Raw genomic sequence first — 19491 nt, forward strand, 5'->3', positions numbered from 1 at the left:
CCAGTACATCTACCTCCGTGTACAGCGCTGGACGCGACCACCTCCAGTACATCTACCTCCATGCACAGCGCCGGCTGCAACCACCTCCAGTACATCTACCTCCATGCACAGCGCCAGCCGCAACCACCTCCAGTACATCTACCTCCATGTACAGCCCTGGCCGCAACCACCTCCGGTACATCTAGCCCTATGTGCAGCGCCAGCCGCAACCACCTCCGGTACATCTACCTCCATGTACAGCCCTGGCCGCGGCCACCTCCGGTACATCTACCCATATGTACAGCCCTGGACGCGACCACCTCCAGCACATCTACCTCCATGTACAGTGCTGGACGCGACCACCTCCAGCACATCTACCTCCATGTACAGTGCTGGACGCGACCACCTCCAGTACATCTACCTCCATGTACAGCCCTGGACGCGACCACCTCCAGCACATCTACCTCCATGTACAGTGCTGGACGCGACCACCTCCAGCACATCTACCTCCATGTACAATGCTGGACGCGACCACCTCCAGTACATCTACCTCCATGTACAGCGCCATTCTCCACCACCTCCGGTGCATCTACCTCCATGTACAGCCCTGGCCGCGACCACCTACAGTACATCAACCACTATGTACAGCACTGGCCGGGACCACTTCCAGTACATCTACCCCTATGTAAAGCGCTAGCCAGAACCACCTCCAGTATATCTACCACTATGTACAGCGCCAGCCAAGACCACCTCCAGTAAATCTACCCCTCTGTACAGCACCGGCTGGGACCACTTCCAGTAAATCTACCCCTCTGTACAGCACCGGCCGGGACCACTTCCAGTACATCACAAGACCAAGGTGGGAATTAGTCTAAACAACATGTTTATACCCAATCATATAGGATCTACACAAGATTTTCCTGCTCCCAGATTCCTTTCCCAAGGCTTGGTGCTTGCTCCAGACTTGTATCCGCATTCAAAGCTTTCATCTCTTAAATATTCATCACATTTTTTTTTTGTTCGAGGTTACACAAGAAAATACTCAAAGCTTCTGAATATATAACCATGCAGTAAAGCCCTGGAGCAAAGAGCTACACAGATTACACCACCCTGGATTACTGAGGGTCAAATAAGTCTAACTACGATCATATACAAACCAAAGGTTAGGTCATATATATATATATATAATAAATACATTCCATTTTTGTTAATATATAAATATATATATTTTTTATTTTCTATTTGAATTTTTTAATATATATATTTTCCATTTTAAATCTATTTCCACAAAAATATTTTTATTATTTATATTTCTATAATATTTTTTATATACACAAAATAGCTGTAACTATAATAATTTAAGGGAAAAAAAAAAAAAAAAAAAAAAAAAGGAATTAGCTCGGACGTCACGGCCCATGTTTGCCAAGTGGTGGTTTTATGCGCTTACAATTACTTACAGGACCATTTGCATTTTTGCGACAGGTCGTTTTGGCCAACAAGATGTGGAATATATTATGACGCATAAAAGTGTACATCATTTTAAGCAGAGTCTGAGCAAGGTCACTGTGGAGGAAAGTCTCTGTTGCCAGCGCACGCAGCAGATTACCAATCACAGTTCAGGCGTATTCCCAGAGTATTGTCAGCAATGCAGATATCGCAGTGTCCGGGTGTAAGTACTTTGCCGTCTGATAGAGTGAAACATCTGGAGCTGCTTTTGCATAAACCCTTAAATATTAGGTTAAAAATATTGGCCTGTTGCCATACTCCAGAATGGGGGCAGACTGGGACACTAGTAAGTACAGAGACCTGAACCCCCCCCAATGTGGATCTGTACTGACTGCTAAGCAGACATGGGCCATATAGGAATAATCTGTCTTTCTTGGAATACTGATGTAGCAGAGCTGTGCTTGTCATTATGAGAACAGGTAATGCAGTAGGTTTACCTGCAGTCACATGTAAGACCAGCACAGCTCTGCTACATCTATAAGAGGAGACGTGAGCACCAGCATGTAAGACCAGCACAGCTCTGCTACATCTATAAGAGGAGACGTGAGCACCGGCATGTAACACCAGCACAGCTCTGCTACATCTATAAGAGGAGACGTGAGCACCGGCATGTAACACCAGCACAGCTCTGCTACATCTATAAGAGGAGACGTGAGCACCGGCATGTAAGACTCTCACAGCTCTGCTACATCTATAAGAGGAGACGTGAGCACCGGCATGTAAGACCAGCACAGCTCTGCTACATCTATAAGAGGAGACGTGAGCACCAGCATGTAAGACCAGCACAGCTCTGCTACATCTATAAGAGGAGACGTGAGCACCGGCATGTAAGACCAGCACAGCTCTGCTACATCTATAAGAGGAGACGTGAGCACCGGCATGTAAGACCAGCACAGCTCTGCTACATCTATAAGAGGAGACGTGAGCACCGGCATGTAAGACCAGCACAGCTCTGCTACATCTATAAGAGGAGACGTGAGCACCGGCATGTAAGACCAGCACAGCTCTGCTACATCTATAAGAGGAGACGTGAGCACCGGCATGTAAGACCAGCACAGCTCTGCTACATCTATAAGAGGAGACGTGAGCACCGGCATGTAAGACCCGCACAGCTCTGCTACATCTATAAGAGGAGATGTGAGCACCGGCATGTAAGACCAGCACAGCTCTGCTACATCTATAAGAGGAGACGTGAGCACCGGCATGTAACACCAGCACAGCTCTGCTACATCTATAAGAGGAGACGTGAGCACCGGCATGTAACACCAGCACAGCTCTGCTACATCTATAAGAGGAGACGTGAGCACCGGCATGTAAGACCCTCACAGCTCTGCTACATCTATAAGAGGAGACGTGAGCACCGGCATGTAACAGCAGCACAGCTCTGCTACATCTATAAGAGGAGACGTGAGCACCGGCATGTAAGACCAGCACAGCTCTGCTACATCTATAAGAGGAGACGTGAGCACCGGCATGTAAGACCAGCACAGCTCTGCTACATCTATAAGAGGAGACGTGAGCAGCGGCATGTAAGACCAGCACAGCTCTGCTACATCTATAAGAGGAGACGTGAGCACCGGCATGTAAGACCCGCACAGCTCTGCTACATCTATAAGAGGAGATGTGAGCACCGGCATGTAAGACCAGCACAGCTCTGCTACATCTATAAGAGGAGACGTGAGCACCGGCATGTAACACCAGCACAGCTCTGCTACATCTATAAGAGGAGACGTGAGCACTGGCATGTAAGACCCTCACAGCACTGCTACATCTATAAGAGGAGACGTGAGCACCGGCATGTAAGACCCTCACAGCTCTGCTACATCTATAAGAGGAGACGTGAGCACCGGCATGTAAGACCAGCACAGCTCTGCTACATCTATAAGAGGGAACGTGAGCACCGGCATGTAAGACCCACACAGCTCTGCTACATCTATAAGAGGAGACGTGAGCACCGGCATGTAAGACCCTCACAGCTCTGCTACATCTATAAGAGGAGACGTGAGCACCGGCATGTAAGACTCTCACAGCTCTGCTACATCTATAAGAGGAGACGTGAGCACCGGCATGTAAGACCAGCACAGCTCTGCTACATCTATAAGAGGGAACGTGAGCACCGGCATGTAAGACTCTCACAGCTCTGCTACATCTATAAGAGGAGACGTGAGCACCGGCATGTAAGACCAGCACAGCTCTGCTACATCTATAAGAGGGAACGTGAGCACCGGCATGTAAGACTCTCACAGCTCTGCTACATCTATAAGAGGAGACGTGAGCACCGGCATGTAAGACCAGCACAGCTCTGCTACATCTATAAGAGGGAACGTGAGCACCGGCATGTAACACCAGCACAGCTCTGCTACATCTATAAGAGGGAACGTGAGCACCGGCATGTAAGACTCTCACAGCTCTGCTACATCTGTAAGAGGAGACGTGAGCACCGGCATGTAAGACCAGCACAGCTCTGCTACATCTATAAGAGGGAACGTGAGCACCGGCATGTAAGACTCTCACAGCTCTGCTACATCTATAAGAGGAGACGTGAGCACCGGCATGTAAGACCAGCACAGCTCTGCTACATCTATAAGAGGGAACGTGAGCACCGGCATGTAAGACTCTCACAGCTCTGCTACATCTATAAGAGGAGAAGTGAGCACGTGCTCTGCAGAGATTTATCTCCGGCAGCTTTTGCAGTTTTTGTCCTTGACAAAGTCATTTATTTTCTATGATGGGTAAATGCACAGAACAGACGCAGCCACGTCCACAGGTATCTGCTCGGCTTGTAAAATGGAAATATATTCTGCCGGTCTGTATATAACGTGACACGTATCTGGTGGGGCAGCCGAGTACTTAGTCAATTAGCCAGCAGTCATCACTGGCCAATGGAAACCTGTGATTGGGATGGGGCACAGGTCCAGTTATGGGTCACTAAATGCATTCTGGGAGTATGGAAAAGTTTCTTGCTGCTTTACTAGGATGGAAAGAGATATCGGAAACCGTCGCTTTATTGTCTGTCCCCCCAGCTTTACATATACCCTGAAAGGTTGTGCAGAGTTGCAGCTATTCTTATTGATTTCTAGGTCAGGAAACAGGAGGCTCAGGATGGGCAGTACTACAGAGGCTAAAAGAGACAAATATTGCAAGTGAAAGTAATTTTATAATATTATGTATACAGTGTATAATGTATATATATATATAATATATATTATTATATATTACACACACCGTACATACACACACATACATATATATACCGTAAGCACAAGTGCAGGCATCGATCAGTCCTGTTCAGATGTAGCAGGGTTAAAGTCCAAATTTTAGCATTGCAATAACATAACTAATACACGGTCCCAAGTAATATCAGAATAGTGTGAAAGTCAAAGTCAGCTCTGCTACATCTGCACATGTATGCGATGTGTACCTGGATCCTCACCACCTGTAATATAGTTGCACTTGTATGTACTATATATACACTATACGCCATGCATGTGTATGTATGTATATATATATCTATCCCTGTCACATTGCACCGGGCTCGGGCCCTTGAGGGCATCTCCAGCGCAGACCATGGAGTGTGCGGCGCTGACTCAGCATTCTGGTCATTAGTAATGTCTGACTCGCTGAGACGCTTCCTCCTCTCTGAGCCTTGAGGAATTGGAGCAATAATCATATGTAAGAGGCACAATCACCCGAGCCCCAACGTGCCATTACGTGTCCTGGTGTCTTACCGCGCACAGCAAAGACATGGGGATTGGGTTTGATGGATATCCAGCCGGATGTTACCAAACATAGAAGACATAGCCTCCAGCAGGGGGTAACCTACATCAGAAGTAAACTTTCACACTGCAGGATCCATTGCCCATAAAAAGGGAACCTGTCAGCAGATTTTACTCCGTTACACTGCCAGCCCCCTCAGGTAGGGGATGAAATACCCTTTCTAGAATTGCCTCTTACATGGGTTACATCTCCTCCAAAGTCTGGTGAAAATGAGCAGAGAAGAGAAGTCATATTTAGAGGCTTTAGACGAGAGTCACTGCAGACAATCCTATCTTCAGTTCTATACCACCTAGATGCTAAATGCTGGTGTCATATTAAAGAGAAGAATCTCATCTGGTGGTTGTGTGATCTACGGAACCAGAGATATAGGAAATTATAGACATAGTTGGAAATGTGAGCTTCAGATGGAGATCCAGTGCTCGCCCTTTATCATACTGTGTATCCAGTTCTATAGATCGCAGGACCACAAGCCTGGTGTGGTTTGAAAGACGAGATTCTTATCTTTAATGTGCTGTTAGGGGCATCTGAATCAACACTTCCCCTTCTAAACTTGACTCATCTCAGGAGAAATAAGACTCCTCTATTTTCAATTTCACATGACTTTGGAGGAGATTTCACATAAAAGAGGTAATTATAGGACATTTTATACCCTACCTGAGGGGGCTGCTAGTTTAATAGGGTCCCTTTAAGTTGGTGCAGAAAAGTCCCACTACCTTCTCTTTGGTAGAGTCTGATGTATATCAGCGATCCTCAACACAAGGCTCTTCGCAACTACAACTCCTATTATGCCATGTGCATGGTAGAGCTTTGCAATAGACAAACGCCATCCTGAGTGTATCAGTGCTGAACATGTGCACTTACTACATAATACAAGAGTTTTTCATGTTTTCATGCGAATAACCAGACACCATCAGGGGCAGGACCAGCCGCTAGGACAGTCACGTGCACTGGTATTGTAGCCACTGAACAAGCAGGACTATAGACCGGTGCCAGCCATGGAACCTACAGGACGGCAACTATAGAAGTGAATAGGGGTTGTACTATAGCTCCAGTCTATGCTGGCTGAAAATTATTCAGTAACAAATTACCTTATATACTCGAGTATAAGCAGAGTGTTTTTCAGCACAATTATTTTTTGCAGAAAATTCTACTCAGGTAAATTTTATAATTCAGCTATTTAACTACACAAGTAGCTAGAAACTTTAGCAGCTTCTCCTTATCTATTGGTCAGTGGAGTAAAGGAAAGGACATTTTTTTAAGCACATGTTCAGCATATATGTCATTAAAGCTTCTAGCGCACACAGGCAAATACTGGCTGACAGAAGACTCTTGCTGGATACAGCAGTATACGCTCAGCCAAGGCCATTGGAGACCATCATGGACAAATGAAACTGTATGGCATCCATCACCGGCCTCAGCCGAGCATAAGATGTGGGAGTTTGTTGGGTGATGTAACTGTCTGCACATGGACAGTCCATTACTATTGCTATTTTCATCTACATTTTGCACGGTTATTGGACCAAACTGCAAAAGTTTGGACAAGTAACCAACACTGTCTGCTTCTCCTACATGTTAAAAACTGCTGACAGTTTCCATTTAACTTACAGCCTTATGCTACATGCGGAGCAAAACACCGATATCCCCGGCTTCATAATTCTAATTTTTTGTACAATATATTAACTCAAAATAGGTATTAAAACAGTAAAGCAAAGTATTTACATCATTGGCCATCATCCCATAGGGTTAAATGGTTAATTAAAGGGACTTTTATCACCCATCTTTACCAGGACACTGTGTATCCATTGCTGTGGTTGCTTTGCTTTGATTATTACTGTACACACAGAATATACCCCATGTCTCAGACCTGTTGTGATCCGCAGGCTGTCAGAGAATGGTGGGAGTTGTAGTTTTGCAATGTAAGGATGTTGAAATGCAGCAATGCCTAATAATTGAGCGTTTGGTATCGATGTTAATCTAAACATTAAATCCCAGGCTGATATATAACACCACCGATTGTGCCGTAGAACTCAAAAGGACGGGAAAAAGCTGAAAGATTTAGTAGAGCGGCGTCCGTCCTGCAGAAAAGTGATAAAAAGCGCAGACGTTCCTTATCAGGAGCCTCTCACATGATTTAACGATTATCTTGCTTTTAGTGTCACCTGTAAAGTGTATACAGCCGGCCATTAATCTGGCTGTTTGATAAGAGATTTTCCTCTCTCCCGTCACTCAGCGCAGTTTACGCCTCTTCAAGTCCTCCAAATACCAAGCCAAACAGTTCCCCCGCGCTGATAAAACATTGCGAGGACGACTTTCCATTCACAGCTCCAAACTCCATCGTGACAGATCATTTCAGAATTTGAACTACAGAGACAAAGATACGAAAGAGCAGCGAGGGGCCATGCAGGAATAAATGGGGAATAGTCCGGTGCGAGGAAATTATCTAATGTTACACGGAGAGATATTGGCCCAATCTAGGACCAACTCATTGAGTGCTCAGCTGCCGGCCTCTGCTGAAGAGCGAGAATGTGTTATACAGTAATACAATGGTAGGTGGGTAACGTCATGTGGCCACTGCTGAGAGCTCATAACTATACAGGGTGGCCACTGGTGAGAGCTCATAACTATACAGGGTGGGCACTGCTGAGAGCTCATAACTATACAGGGTGGGCACTGGTGAGAGCTCATAACTATACAGGGTGGGCACTGGTGAGAGCTCATAACTATACAGGGTGGGCACTGGTGAGAGCTCATAACTATACAGGGTGGGCACTGGTGAGAGCTCATAACTATACAGGGTGGGCACTGGTGAGAGCTCACAACTATACAGGGTGGGCACTGGTGAGAGCTCACAACTATACAGGGTGGGCACTGGTGAGAGCTCATAACTATACAGGGTGGGCACTGGTGAGAGCTCACAACTATACAGGGTGGGCACTGGTGAGAGCTCACAACTATACAGGGTGGGCACTGCTGAGAGCTCATAACTATACAGGGTGGCCACTGGTGAGAGCTCATAACTATACAGGGTGGCCACTGGTGAGAGCTCATAACTATACAGGGTGGGCACTGCTGAGAGCTCATAACTATACAGGGTGGGCACTGGTGAGAGCTCATAACTATACAGGGTGGGCACTGGTGAGAGCTCATAACTATACAGGGTGGGCACTGGTGAGAGCTCATAACTATACAGGGTGGCCACTGGTGAGAGCTCATAACTATACAGGGTGGGCACTGGTGAGAGCTCATAACTATACAGGGTGGCCACTGGTGAGAGCTCATAACTATACAGGGTGGGCACTGCTGAGAGCTCATAACTATACAGGGTGGGCACTGGCGAGAGCTCATAACTATACAGGGTGGGCACTGGCGAGAGCTCACAACTATACAGGGTGGGCACTGGTGAGAGCTCATAACTATACAGGGTGGGCACTGCTGAGAGCTCATAACTATACAGGGTGGGCACTGGTGAGAGCTCATAACTATACAGGGTGGGCACTGCTGAGAGCTCATAACTATACAGGGTGGCCACTGGTGAGAGCTCATAACTATACAGGGTGGGCACTGCTGAGAGCTCATAACTATACAGGGTGGCCACTGGTGAGAGCTCATAACTATACAGGGTGGGCACTGCTGAGAGCTCATAACTATACAGGGTGGGCACTGCTGAGAGCTCATAACTATACAGGGTGGGCACTGGTGAGAGCTCATAACTATACAGGGTGGGCACTGGTGAGAGCTCATAACTATACAGGGTGGGCACTGGTGAGAGCTCATAACTATACAGGGTGGGCACTGCTGAGAGCTCATAACTATACAGGGAGGCCACTGGTGAGAGCTCATAACTATACAGGGTGGGCACTGGTGAGAGCTCATAACTATACAGGGTGGGCACTGGTGAGAGCTCATAACTATACAGGGAGGGCACTGGTGAGAGCTCATAACTATACAGGGAGGCCACTGGTGAGAGCTCATAACTATACAGGGTGGGCACTGGTGAGAGCTCATAACTATACAGGGAGGGCACAAAGTACATCTTACAAATGCAATTTGTGACAAATATAATTAGTGTTACAGTTGGTAAACACTCTTGGGGGTCCTTAGCGGTCCTACAGCAGTGACATCACAGACATGTGCCATCCATTCAGTAACTGGCTGCAGCAGTCATGTCCATCCATCCATTCAGTAACTGGCTGCAGCAGTCATGTCCATCCATCCATTCAGTAACTGGCTGCAGCAGTCATGTCCATCCATCCATTCAGTAACTGGCTGCAGCAGTCATGTCCATCCATCCATTCAGTAACTGGCTGCAGCAGTCATGTCCATCCATCCATTCAGTAACTGGCTGCAGCAGTCAATGAGCCGTCCATCCATTCAGTGACTGGCTGCAGTAGTCAATGAGCCGTCCATCCATTCAGTGACTGGCTGCAGTAGTCAATGTGCCATCCATCCATTCAGTGACTGGCTGCAGCAGTCATTGTGCCATCCATCCATTCAGTAACTGGCTGCAGCAGTCAATGTGCCGTCCATCCATTCAGTGACTTAGCTGCCAATTTGTGCAATAAAACAAACCCTGCTCAGGATGAGAATAAGGATGAGCATGGAGCACTAAGTTGTCCAACTTGCTGATAGTAGATAAATTGTATTCTGCATCTTCCCAAAACAGGCGACATTTGGACTTCTTATAGAGCAGACCAGTCCTTATGAGGGTAACAACAAAGGGACCATCCAAACACCATCCACAATAGTGGCCAATGGTCATCGACTAAACAGAGGAACATTCGCTGGAGTCAGATTTGGCACAAATTGCATGGATGCAAATAATACAGTATATGCCCTAAGGAGATAGGACAGATAAGGGACTTGATCAGCTTTGCCCCTGAAAGTAGAGACCCCCTTCCTCACTGTGAACAACATCTTTTAGAAAATTCTCTAACTGCATTTACGAAGTGCAGGAAAATGTAAAATCAATGGTCGCCTCATCTGCATCTTAAATGGATTCAAATCCTGAGGTCTCCATTAAATATTTCACAGCTGAACCCAATTACTTTTTAATAGTAACATTGCTCTCCCTTAAAAGTGGTCAGCGGGGACGAGAGGGGGGAGGTCTGACCCAATGACCAGGGTCCAAATTAAGAAGGATGAACAGGCCTCAGCTCCCGGGAGGCAGAACATCTGCGAGTCCTTTATGTGAAGAGATGAGTCCAGATTGTTGCATGTTCTGAATGTGAACACGCACGACAGACTCACTTGTCAGCTTTGCTGTTTAGACTTGGACGTGTTAAGCAGTCACTGCAATATCAATCCCCTTTGGAAAGGGAATGAGTGTTTGACTTTGGGGTCCGACAATTACTACTCCAGCCCATTTGTTGCTAGAACCAACAAGTGACACCGGGCCTGTGACGTCATGTACATTCATTATCACTGCGCAGCTCAGGCCTAATAACACCAAGAGTGCAGCGGTTGTCCAAGATCTGAGGTCTCCTCAAGCAGTTAATTGGCGGAGTGCTAGGTGTTGTACCCCCACCAATCTGGTATTGATTACCTATCCTAAAGATAGAGGATCTATAAATCCAAGAATAGCCCTCTAATGACAGCTCCTGTATACATCCGGAAGCCCAGATCAGGCAGGGTATTAACCCTTTACATGCACTCACATAGATGTAAGAGCTCTGTGTGCAGCCTTTGTGCTCTTTTGTCTTCGAGAAGACTATATTAGTCGGGAGTCCATTTTTGGAACACTTAAGGAATTGCCGAAGGACTCTGTAGGTCATCCATATGCAATTGGTGGGGGTCCGACACCTAGAAATCTTACAGATCGGATACACAACAGGAGAATGGGACAGATAGCAGAGAACTTCCCATTCTTTGTAGTGGCTGAATTGAGTCACTACATCCGAGGTGATCTAGAGTGACTTGGTCTGACCATTACACTGAGAACGGAGACATCTGCTTCCTGCCCCGTTCTAGAAAGTATCTAGAAATAGCCAAGTTTTTTTTCTGTAATGGGACCAAGGATTATCCATAAAGCTTCATTACAGACACCTTACAGCTGATCATTGCAGTCTGGGACTATAGTAACATCCAGAGGGGTCACCAGAGGTCACAGGGGGCAGAGAGGTCCGTCTGTAACTAGGGGTCGCCTGTAAGTCGGGTGTCCACAAGTAGGGGACCGCCTGTATCAATATTTCTAAATCCCAAAACCCACGTAAATCAACCCAAAACTTATACACAATACATGTCTTTGAAAGGTTTCTTCCTGCATTTCTGTAAAGCTGGTCGTAGAAAACAGAAACTGATGAAACTAGGTCAATGTTTTCCTTCAATGTGTGAAAATACTGTATCTAGTTTTCCCTGGAATGTGATGGTATCTGCGCCGGCTTCAGTGACCTAACATATTCTGACAAGGGCGGACAAAAACCGTGTGAAATGTGCTTGGATATAAACCTGCGGAAATAGGGACCCGTGAATAATAAACCGAAAAGAAGAAGGAGGAGACAGGGGGGGCGTACGAGTCCTGCATTATATACTTTACTGTACAGTCATGTTTTGGTTGACCTATTTAATAATTCAGTCGTTCATAAAATGGTAGGTAAATCGCAGATCACCCCTGAATGTTACTTAACCCTTGATTTGGATGCGCTGCTGTAAATCAATGTTAATAACATGCTTTGTGTATATTCAACAATGGGAGATATGGGCTCTGCTCATGTATTAGGCATCAGTAATGTAAAGACCCCCTCCCCGTACCAGAGAAGGGGGATAACTTTGGAGGAACTAGAGTGTTTTGCATTCCCAAAATGAATGGAGCAGCTACTTCCACGGGACTTCGAGAGGATATTTTGAAGCCCCTTCGAAAATAGAGCAGCTGCACATTAGTGACCAGTCGCTTTGCTCATTTGGGAGTATAAGGGACCTCTACTCTTGTGATCACTGGATTTTCCACAATTAATGAAATTACCACCCATCCCACAGTTATAGGAAACTTGCCGAATCACTTTCATCCAAATTCTTGAAAGTTGTCCATAGGAGGCAAGAGCCGGCATGTCACACTTATTCACCGGCGCCGGTGAGAGGAGGAGGAGGAGGAGGAGGAGGGGAGGTGAGCACTGATATATGGTGCACAGCGCTGTATTCCGGGGAAAGTTAGGGCATGTCCCATCTTTCTCCCGGGTATGGTACTGCTCCCGTACAGCGCTGTGCGTCCATTGCCATCTAAGGGGGACATATTTATGGCGCATATACGTCCTCCATATGGCAGTGTGAATGTAGCCTTAATAGTAGTATAAAATAATAACCCAAATCTCCTCCAGTAACTTTTGGTCTAGGAACATTCCTAGTCTTTTTTTTACGTGGATCGGGATGTTGTTGAGCAACCCTTGTCCCCAAGTAAGATTGGGATACCCCAACAGAGTAAATGAATGGATTCTTATGCTGTACCCCAAACTTTCATTTCTCACGTAGTAACTCTGTGTTTTCCTGCAGGAATCATGGTGAGCAAGGAGGGGGACAAATGTGTGCTGACATCCTCAGAAAGTGAAGCCGAGCCAGCCGTTCCTTTAGCCTTAGACATGAAATATGCATTGGACCCCAACCGGCAGATAAAAAAACGAAATAAAGCCCTTCAAGTGAGGTTTAAAGATATCTGCGAGGCTCAGAACGAGCAGAGGGATAAACAGCTTTCCACAGTGCCGCAAAGTGAGAAAAAAGATGGAAAGTCTCTTTCTTACAGAGCCTATCGGAAGTACATGACAGTGCCTGCTCGGCGGTCTATACCCAACGTAACCAAGAGCACAGGGGTTCAGACTTCGCCAGACCTGAAAAAGCGCTACCAGACTTTTCCTCTTGACCGCAAAAAAGGGAACCTGCTAAAAAATGTTTCTGGCGTGGAACTAAAAGGCCAAAACAATGGATTCCTAATAGAGGTAAAGGATACGAAAGATCACAAAAGCTCAGGGGAGTCGAATCGATGCAGCAGGGTCCGGGACCAGGTGGTCGCCGAATTGGTCGTACATTCGAGCGAAGACATGGATGTCATTACTTCTAGCAATTGCTCAGATGCATGTGGAAGCACTGATTTGCACAGCTGTACTAAAGATTCCCCCACTCCTCCAAACCCAGCAATCTCCACCTCAGAGCAGGCCATCTGCCATCCGCACGAAACGTCAAAACATGAGAAAAGGCCAATAGGGAACATGCTCCCCCATCACCCGCCACACGTCAAAGTGCTCCTCAAGGAGGAAGCCACCATACACTCGCCTGCCCTCAACCCAAACTTAGCCGACCCTGAAGACTTGAGTGACACGGAAAGGACACTTTGCCCGCTGACGGATGAGGACGACAAAAGAACTGCTCAAGTAAACGGCCTACAAGGCCAAGATGCGAACGCAAAAGCGTGCATGGCACAGTCGCAGTGTCAAACGTCGGAATGTAACGAGCAGGCCTTGCAGATTAATGTCTTACCCCTGGAAAAAAATCAGCCTTGTCAGACAGCGGTGGCTTTGAGTGATGAATGCCAACAAATTGTGCCTCACACGGAAGTGATAGACTTAAAAGCACAGCTTCACACCATGGAGAACCTGATCAGCTCAAGTCAGGAAACAATCAAAGTGCTTTTGGGTGTTATTCAGGAGCTGGAGAAGGGAGAAGCTCACAGAGAGGGGTGAGTTACATAACTTTGTTGGATGTTTGCAGGGGCTCAAATTATCATCATACGTCAAAGGTGCTCTCTGTCTGAAATGTTAGTATTAAAATTGCACTAGGGTGAAATAACTGAACCCCCAATATAGTGGGGGTTAGTGCTGTTCAGCTCACCAAAACTTAGCTTTGTATCTGTTTGTAAAAGACTGTTGTGCAGAGGTAGAGGTTTCTATGGTTACAGACTACCAGCATAGTCTGATCCAGCTATTGGATGTAGGTTAAGCAAAAATCAGGAGCAAAATAGTGACAGGACACAGTGGGGCACATTTACTACTTGCACCAGACATCCTGCATGTGTCGCTTCTCTGCTTAGGTCCCCGGAGTTCACCTTCTTCTTCCCGATGCATGTAAGTGCATTGTCCGTATATATAATGTGCTGTGCGGGGAGTCACTAAGATCCTGTGACTGATATCCTGCATGTGTCGCTTCCCCGCTCAGGTCCCTGGAGTTCACCTTCTTCTTCCTGGTGCATGTAAGTGCATTGTCCGTGTATAATGCGCTGTGCAGGGAGTCACTAAGATCGTGCACCCGATATCCTGCATGTGTTGCTTCCCCGCTCAGGTCCCCAGAGTTCACCTTCTTCTTCCTGGTGCATGCAAGTGCATTGTCCGTGTATAATGCGCTGTGCGGGGAGTCACTAAGATCCTGCGCCCGATATCCTGCATATGTCGCTTCCGCGCTCAGGTCCCTGGAGTTCACCTTCTTCTTCCTGGTGCATGTAAGTGCATTGTCCGTGTATAATGCGCTGTGCGGGGAGTCACTAAGATTGTGCCCCCGATATCCTGCATGTGTTGCTTCCCCGCTCAGGTCCCCAGAGTTCACCTTCTTCCTGGTGCATGCAAATGCATTGTCCGTGCATATTGCGCTGTGCGGGGAGTCAATAAGATCCTGCGTCCAATATCCTGCATGTGTCGCTTCCCCGCTCAGGTCCCCGGAGTTCACCTTCTTCCTGGTGCATGTAAGTACATTGTCCGTGTATAATGCGCTGTACAGGGAGTCACTAAGATCGTGCCCCCGATATCCTGCATGTGTCGCTTCCCTGCTCAGGTCCCTGGAGTTCACCTTCTTCTTCCTGGTGCATGTAAGTGCATTGTCCGTGTATAATGTGCTGTGCGGGGAGTCACTAAGATCGTGCCCCCGATATCCTGCATGTGTCGCTTCCCCGCTCAGGTCCCTGGAGTTCACCTTCTTCTTCCTGGTGCATGTAAGTGCATTGTCCGTGTATAATGCGCTGTGCAGGGAGTCACTAAGATCGTGCCCCCGATATCCTGCATGTGTTGCTTCCCCGCTCAGGTCCCCGGAGTTCACCTTTTGCTGAAAACCGGTGCCCAAAATCCAATCGCGTGCGCCACAATACCCTTTTAAATGTGGCGCAAATTGTTAATTGGAGGATTATCTGACGTTTGTATGGTCCGCGGACCCTTAGTAAATGAGCCCCAGTCAGATTATACAGAATTTGCTTGTGGTCTGTCACCAGTGAAAGTCTGGTTCAGAAAGCCCAACATTGTAGGATTTGGTTTTATGAGGACGCCTTGTTCCATTATTATTTATTATATTGGACAGTGAATTTTTAAGTGGCCGTTTAAGCAAATCTTACTCCTGCTCATTCATGTCACATATAAATATCTTTATCTTCTATGCCCAAATACTTGTTTCTTAGTTATAAGTTGTCTTTTAGCTTATATACGTTATATGATCCTTCAAGGTTTGGATGAGACCATCAGTGGATATATATATATATGTGCTGCTGAACTAAATTTACTGTAGTGGAGGATGTGCCTAGAGTTTCACTCTCTTATCAATACGTTATCTCCGTCTATCAGGAATATCCATCCATTTCCTAAGATTGATTGATTTAACTGATGATAATGAGGATAACAGCCATTGGGTCTATGAATGGATGGATGGATGTTATGTCATCAGAGAGATTTCCATCCATCCTAAAATGATCTCTATCCATCTGGGATGTAGGAAAATTAAAGGGCTTGTCCCATCTCAGATATTTTTGACACATCCATAGATCAATCACATCACATCCATGATAAATACCCTATTGGTGTGGGCTTAGTCACTTTGCTGCGCAGTGCGGGGGGGTCAAACTGATTACATTAAAGGGAACCCATCTCCACATTTTTCACAGCTAGTGACAGGTTCCCCATAGAGCCCTAGTAACTATCTGACACCTTTCTTTTAGCTAAAAATTATTCCCCTGAGATTCCCATATACAACTTTAGTTTTACCTGGTATCTAAGCATGGCTACAGCGAGTAGAGGTGGGCGTGGCCTCTTCGGGCTAAGTCCAGCAGCTCCTCCCCATCCTCTCTCTGTATACAGTTGTAATGTCATGTGACCAGAGTGACATCATTGGAGGTCCTTTTGAATTTTAGCATTATATAACTGTACACCAAGCATATATCTCATGCAATCCCAGCATATTGCATCACATGAACTTAAAGCAGCCTGCATGGAGAGGAGTAGGAGTCCACGGAGGCTGCTGTGATTGGTTTATGTGGTCAGATATGTACATGGGGTACAGTTTCTAATATGGAGTAGCTTAAGGAACCTCAATGATGTCACCCTGGTCAAAAGACATTAGGCCACACCCCTCGACTCGCTCCAAAGGTGCCTAGGTACCAGGCAAGATTGTAACTCTGCTTTGATGGGGATCTGAGGGAAACTACTTTTAGCTAAGAGCAGGGTGTCAGTTAGTTACTTGGGCTCTGCAGGAACCTGCCACTACCTGTATTTGTGAAAAATGTGGTGAGGGGTTCCCTTAAAAGTCAACGGGGAAGGGGAGAGGGCGGCGGCGGTCAAAAATAGCCAAGCAATCAGTTTCAGCTATTTTTGGCGCCCTCATATACTTGAATAGAGAGACTGCAGGCTATTCAAGAAGCCGAGTGTGATGGAGGTCAAGAGATCTGTGTTCCCATATTACGAGTTGGTCCCATCCATCTCCATTTCTTAGTTATCCATCTTTCCCATCTAACTTACAAACACAAACAGTCGAAACCAGAAGTGTCCATACATTATATAAAAAGACATATATGCATTTTCTTCTCACTATCTGATATGAAATCAGGAGGAACATTTCCTGTCAATTGCCAGAATATTATGAGAGATATTTTTTTAAGGCGTTTTCATTAGTTTCTGCAAAGTCCAATGTCTACATACACGAAGATGACTAGGCCTATAAACCATTTGGCTCATCCCATATGATGAGGTTATGTCTTTGGAAGCTTCGGATAAGTTTATTGTCAACGTCTAAGTTAATTAGTGACCCAGCTGTGGATGTATTTGAAGGCACACCTGAAACACACTGCTTGCATGTAACATAATGAGCTAGCCTATTAACCAAAAGATCAGAAAGAGAATGGTGGTCTTGCACAAGTCTGGTTCATTACTGGGTGCAATTTCCAGAAACCCAAAGGTGCCTTATTAATCTGTACTATTTATTATATGTGAATACAAACAAGATGGGAATGTCCTGCCATCATACCGCTCAGGAAGGAGATGGGTTCTGTGTCCTAGAAATAAATGTGCTATGGTCCGAAATGTTAATATCAACCCCAATAACAAAAAGCCCTTGTAAAAGGTTCTGGCAAAAGCTGACAATTGCAAGCAAACAAGATGAAGAAAGAGTAAACAATGACAATACATTTACTTTTCTTCATCCATGGATTGTCCCGTTTATCATCACTGGTCCCACCACCTATAGGATTACTGTGTCTATTTGTGTATAAATGTGTGTTCTCTTCACCGGATGCCTGATGAAGAGGCCTGAGAAGCCTTGAAAGCTGCAATTGTTATCATTTTTTTAGTTGGCCAACAAAAAGTATCAACTGAGGACTCTCATCTTTCATCTTAAAAATTTCTCTCATCATTTTGGCATTTGACAAATATAAATAATTTTGGTAATCCTAATTGCCCTAAAACTGGAAAGGTTTATTCCGATTTCATTTATCGTATATACTCGAGTATAAGCCGACCCAAGTATAAGCAGAGACCCCTAATTATACCACCAAAAACTGGAAAACTGGCATTGGTCACAGTCTCCTGGTATACAGCCAGCCCCCATGTAGTATACAGCCAGCCAGCCCCCATGTAGTATACAGCCAGCCAGCCAGCCCCCATGTAGTATACAGCCAGCCAGCCAGCCCCCATGTAGTATACAGCCAGCCAGCCAGCCCCCATGTAGTATACAGCCAGCCCCCATGTAGTATACAGCCAGCCCCCATGTAGTATCCAGCCAGCCAGCCCCCATGTAGTATCCAGCCAGCCAGCCCCCATGTAGTATCCAGCCAGCCAGCCAGCCCCCATGTAGTATCCAGCCAGCCAGCCAGCCCCCATGTAGTATCCAGCCAGCCAGCCAGCCAGCCAGCCCCCATGTAGTATACAGCCAGCCAGCCAGCCCCCATGTAGTATACAGCCAGCCAGCCCCCATGTAGTATACAGCCAGCCAGCCCCCATGTAGTATACAGCCAGCCAGCCCCCATGTAGTATACAGCCAGCCAGCCCCCATGAAGTATACAGCCAGCCAGCCCCCATGTAGTATACAGCCAGCCAGCCAGCCCCCATGTAGTATACAGCCAGCCAGCCAGCCCCCATGTAGTATACAGCCAGCCAGCCAGCCCCCATGTAGTATAGGAGGGAGAGTACGCAAGTTTATTTTCTTTTAATTGACTTATGTATAAGCCGAGGTGAGGTTTTTCAGCACATTTTTTATGCTGTAAAACTCGGCTTATACACGGGTATTTACGTATGTATGAAATACATATGTATCTGTATGGTGTATGTAAACTTCTGGTTTCAACTTTATTTCTATCCTTCTTTAATTCGTATCCATCTGTCCGTCCATCTTGCAAATTAATTTTCCGTATCATATCAGCTTTTAGGGAGATACGTAGTCCTGAACGAGGACGTTTACCAATGTCCGCATCAGGGACGGAGGTTTATTACACGGCACAAATAAATGTTACCCGGCCGAGCTTCTGTATGTGTGGAAAAGTCGTAAACTAAGATGCTAATGAAGTAACATGAGCTAAGTGACAGGTCCGCGGCCTCCCCTATAATAGGAGCCGGTGACTGCGGAGTCGCTGTACATGTATCTACTCCTCGCGCAGTTCACCCGATCAGCGCTCGCTTCATTTAGCCTTATCTCATAATTACGACCTCTGGATTCCGGGAGGCCGATTTGCATTATCTGCCTTAATGGTTGGAGTAAAGTTTTGCCCTGGATGTCATCAATATTCTCAGTCAATAGCCACTTTCCAGATTTCCCATTAAAAGTGATAGAATTAAACAAGGAAGTGATTTACTTGGAAAATTATGAGCGGGGGAATCAATTATTAGAAAGAACTTGGGCGTGATTTGCATCGCAACTTTGTTTTTACGGAGGTGGCGGATACAGAGACTTCACAATTAGAAAGAGGCTTCAAGACCAAGTATCCCGGCGCATAGTATATTCCAGGAACAGCGCCGCTCTATGGACGGTGTCTGCAATTGAAGTTCAAATACAAGTGACTACAGTGGAGCT

At 46.2% G+C, this 19491-nt stretch overlaps 2 protein-coding genes across 4 annotated transcripts in view; one reads left to right on the forward strand and one right to left on the reverse strand.

Moving 5' to 3' along the window:
• DOCK1 (dedicator of cytokinesis 1) overlaps positions 1 to 19491 on the reverse strand; it is a 221354-nt gene that overhangs the window by 94418 nt on the left and 107445 nt on the right. The gene's annotated exons all lie outside the window — the stretch shown is intronic.
• Positions 1 to 19491, forward strand: part of INSYN2A (inhibitory synaptic factor 2A) — a 35792-nt gene that overhangs the window by 1237 nt on the left and 15064 nt on the right. Inside the window, exons 1-2 of one of the 2 annotated variants that reach the window (XM_072129713.1) lie at positions 3942 to 4252; positions 12745 to 13921. In XM_072129713.1, coding sequence (XP_071985814.1) covers positions 4222 to 4252; positions 12745 to 13921 — 1208 coding nt within the window. In that variant the 5' untranslated portion in view covers positions 3942 to 4221. Of the gene's footprint in view, positions 1 to 3941; positions 4253 to 12744; positions 13922 to 19491 lie in introns of those variants that run through there. The other variant, XM_072129714.1, reaches the window with a different exon arrangement.

The sequence above is a fragment of the Engystomops pustulosus genome, chromosome 11 (assembly GCF_040894005.1).
Source record: "Engystomops pustulosus chromosome 11, aEngPut4.maternal, whole genome shotgun sequence".
NCBI lineage: Eukaryota > Metazoa > Chordata > Amphibia > Anura > Leptodactylidae > Engystomops > Engystomops pustulosus.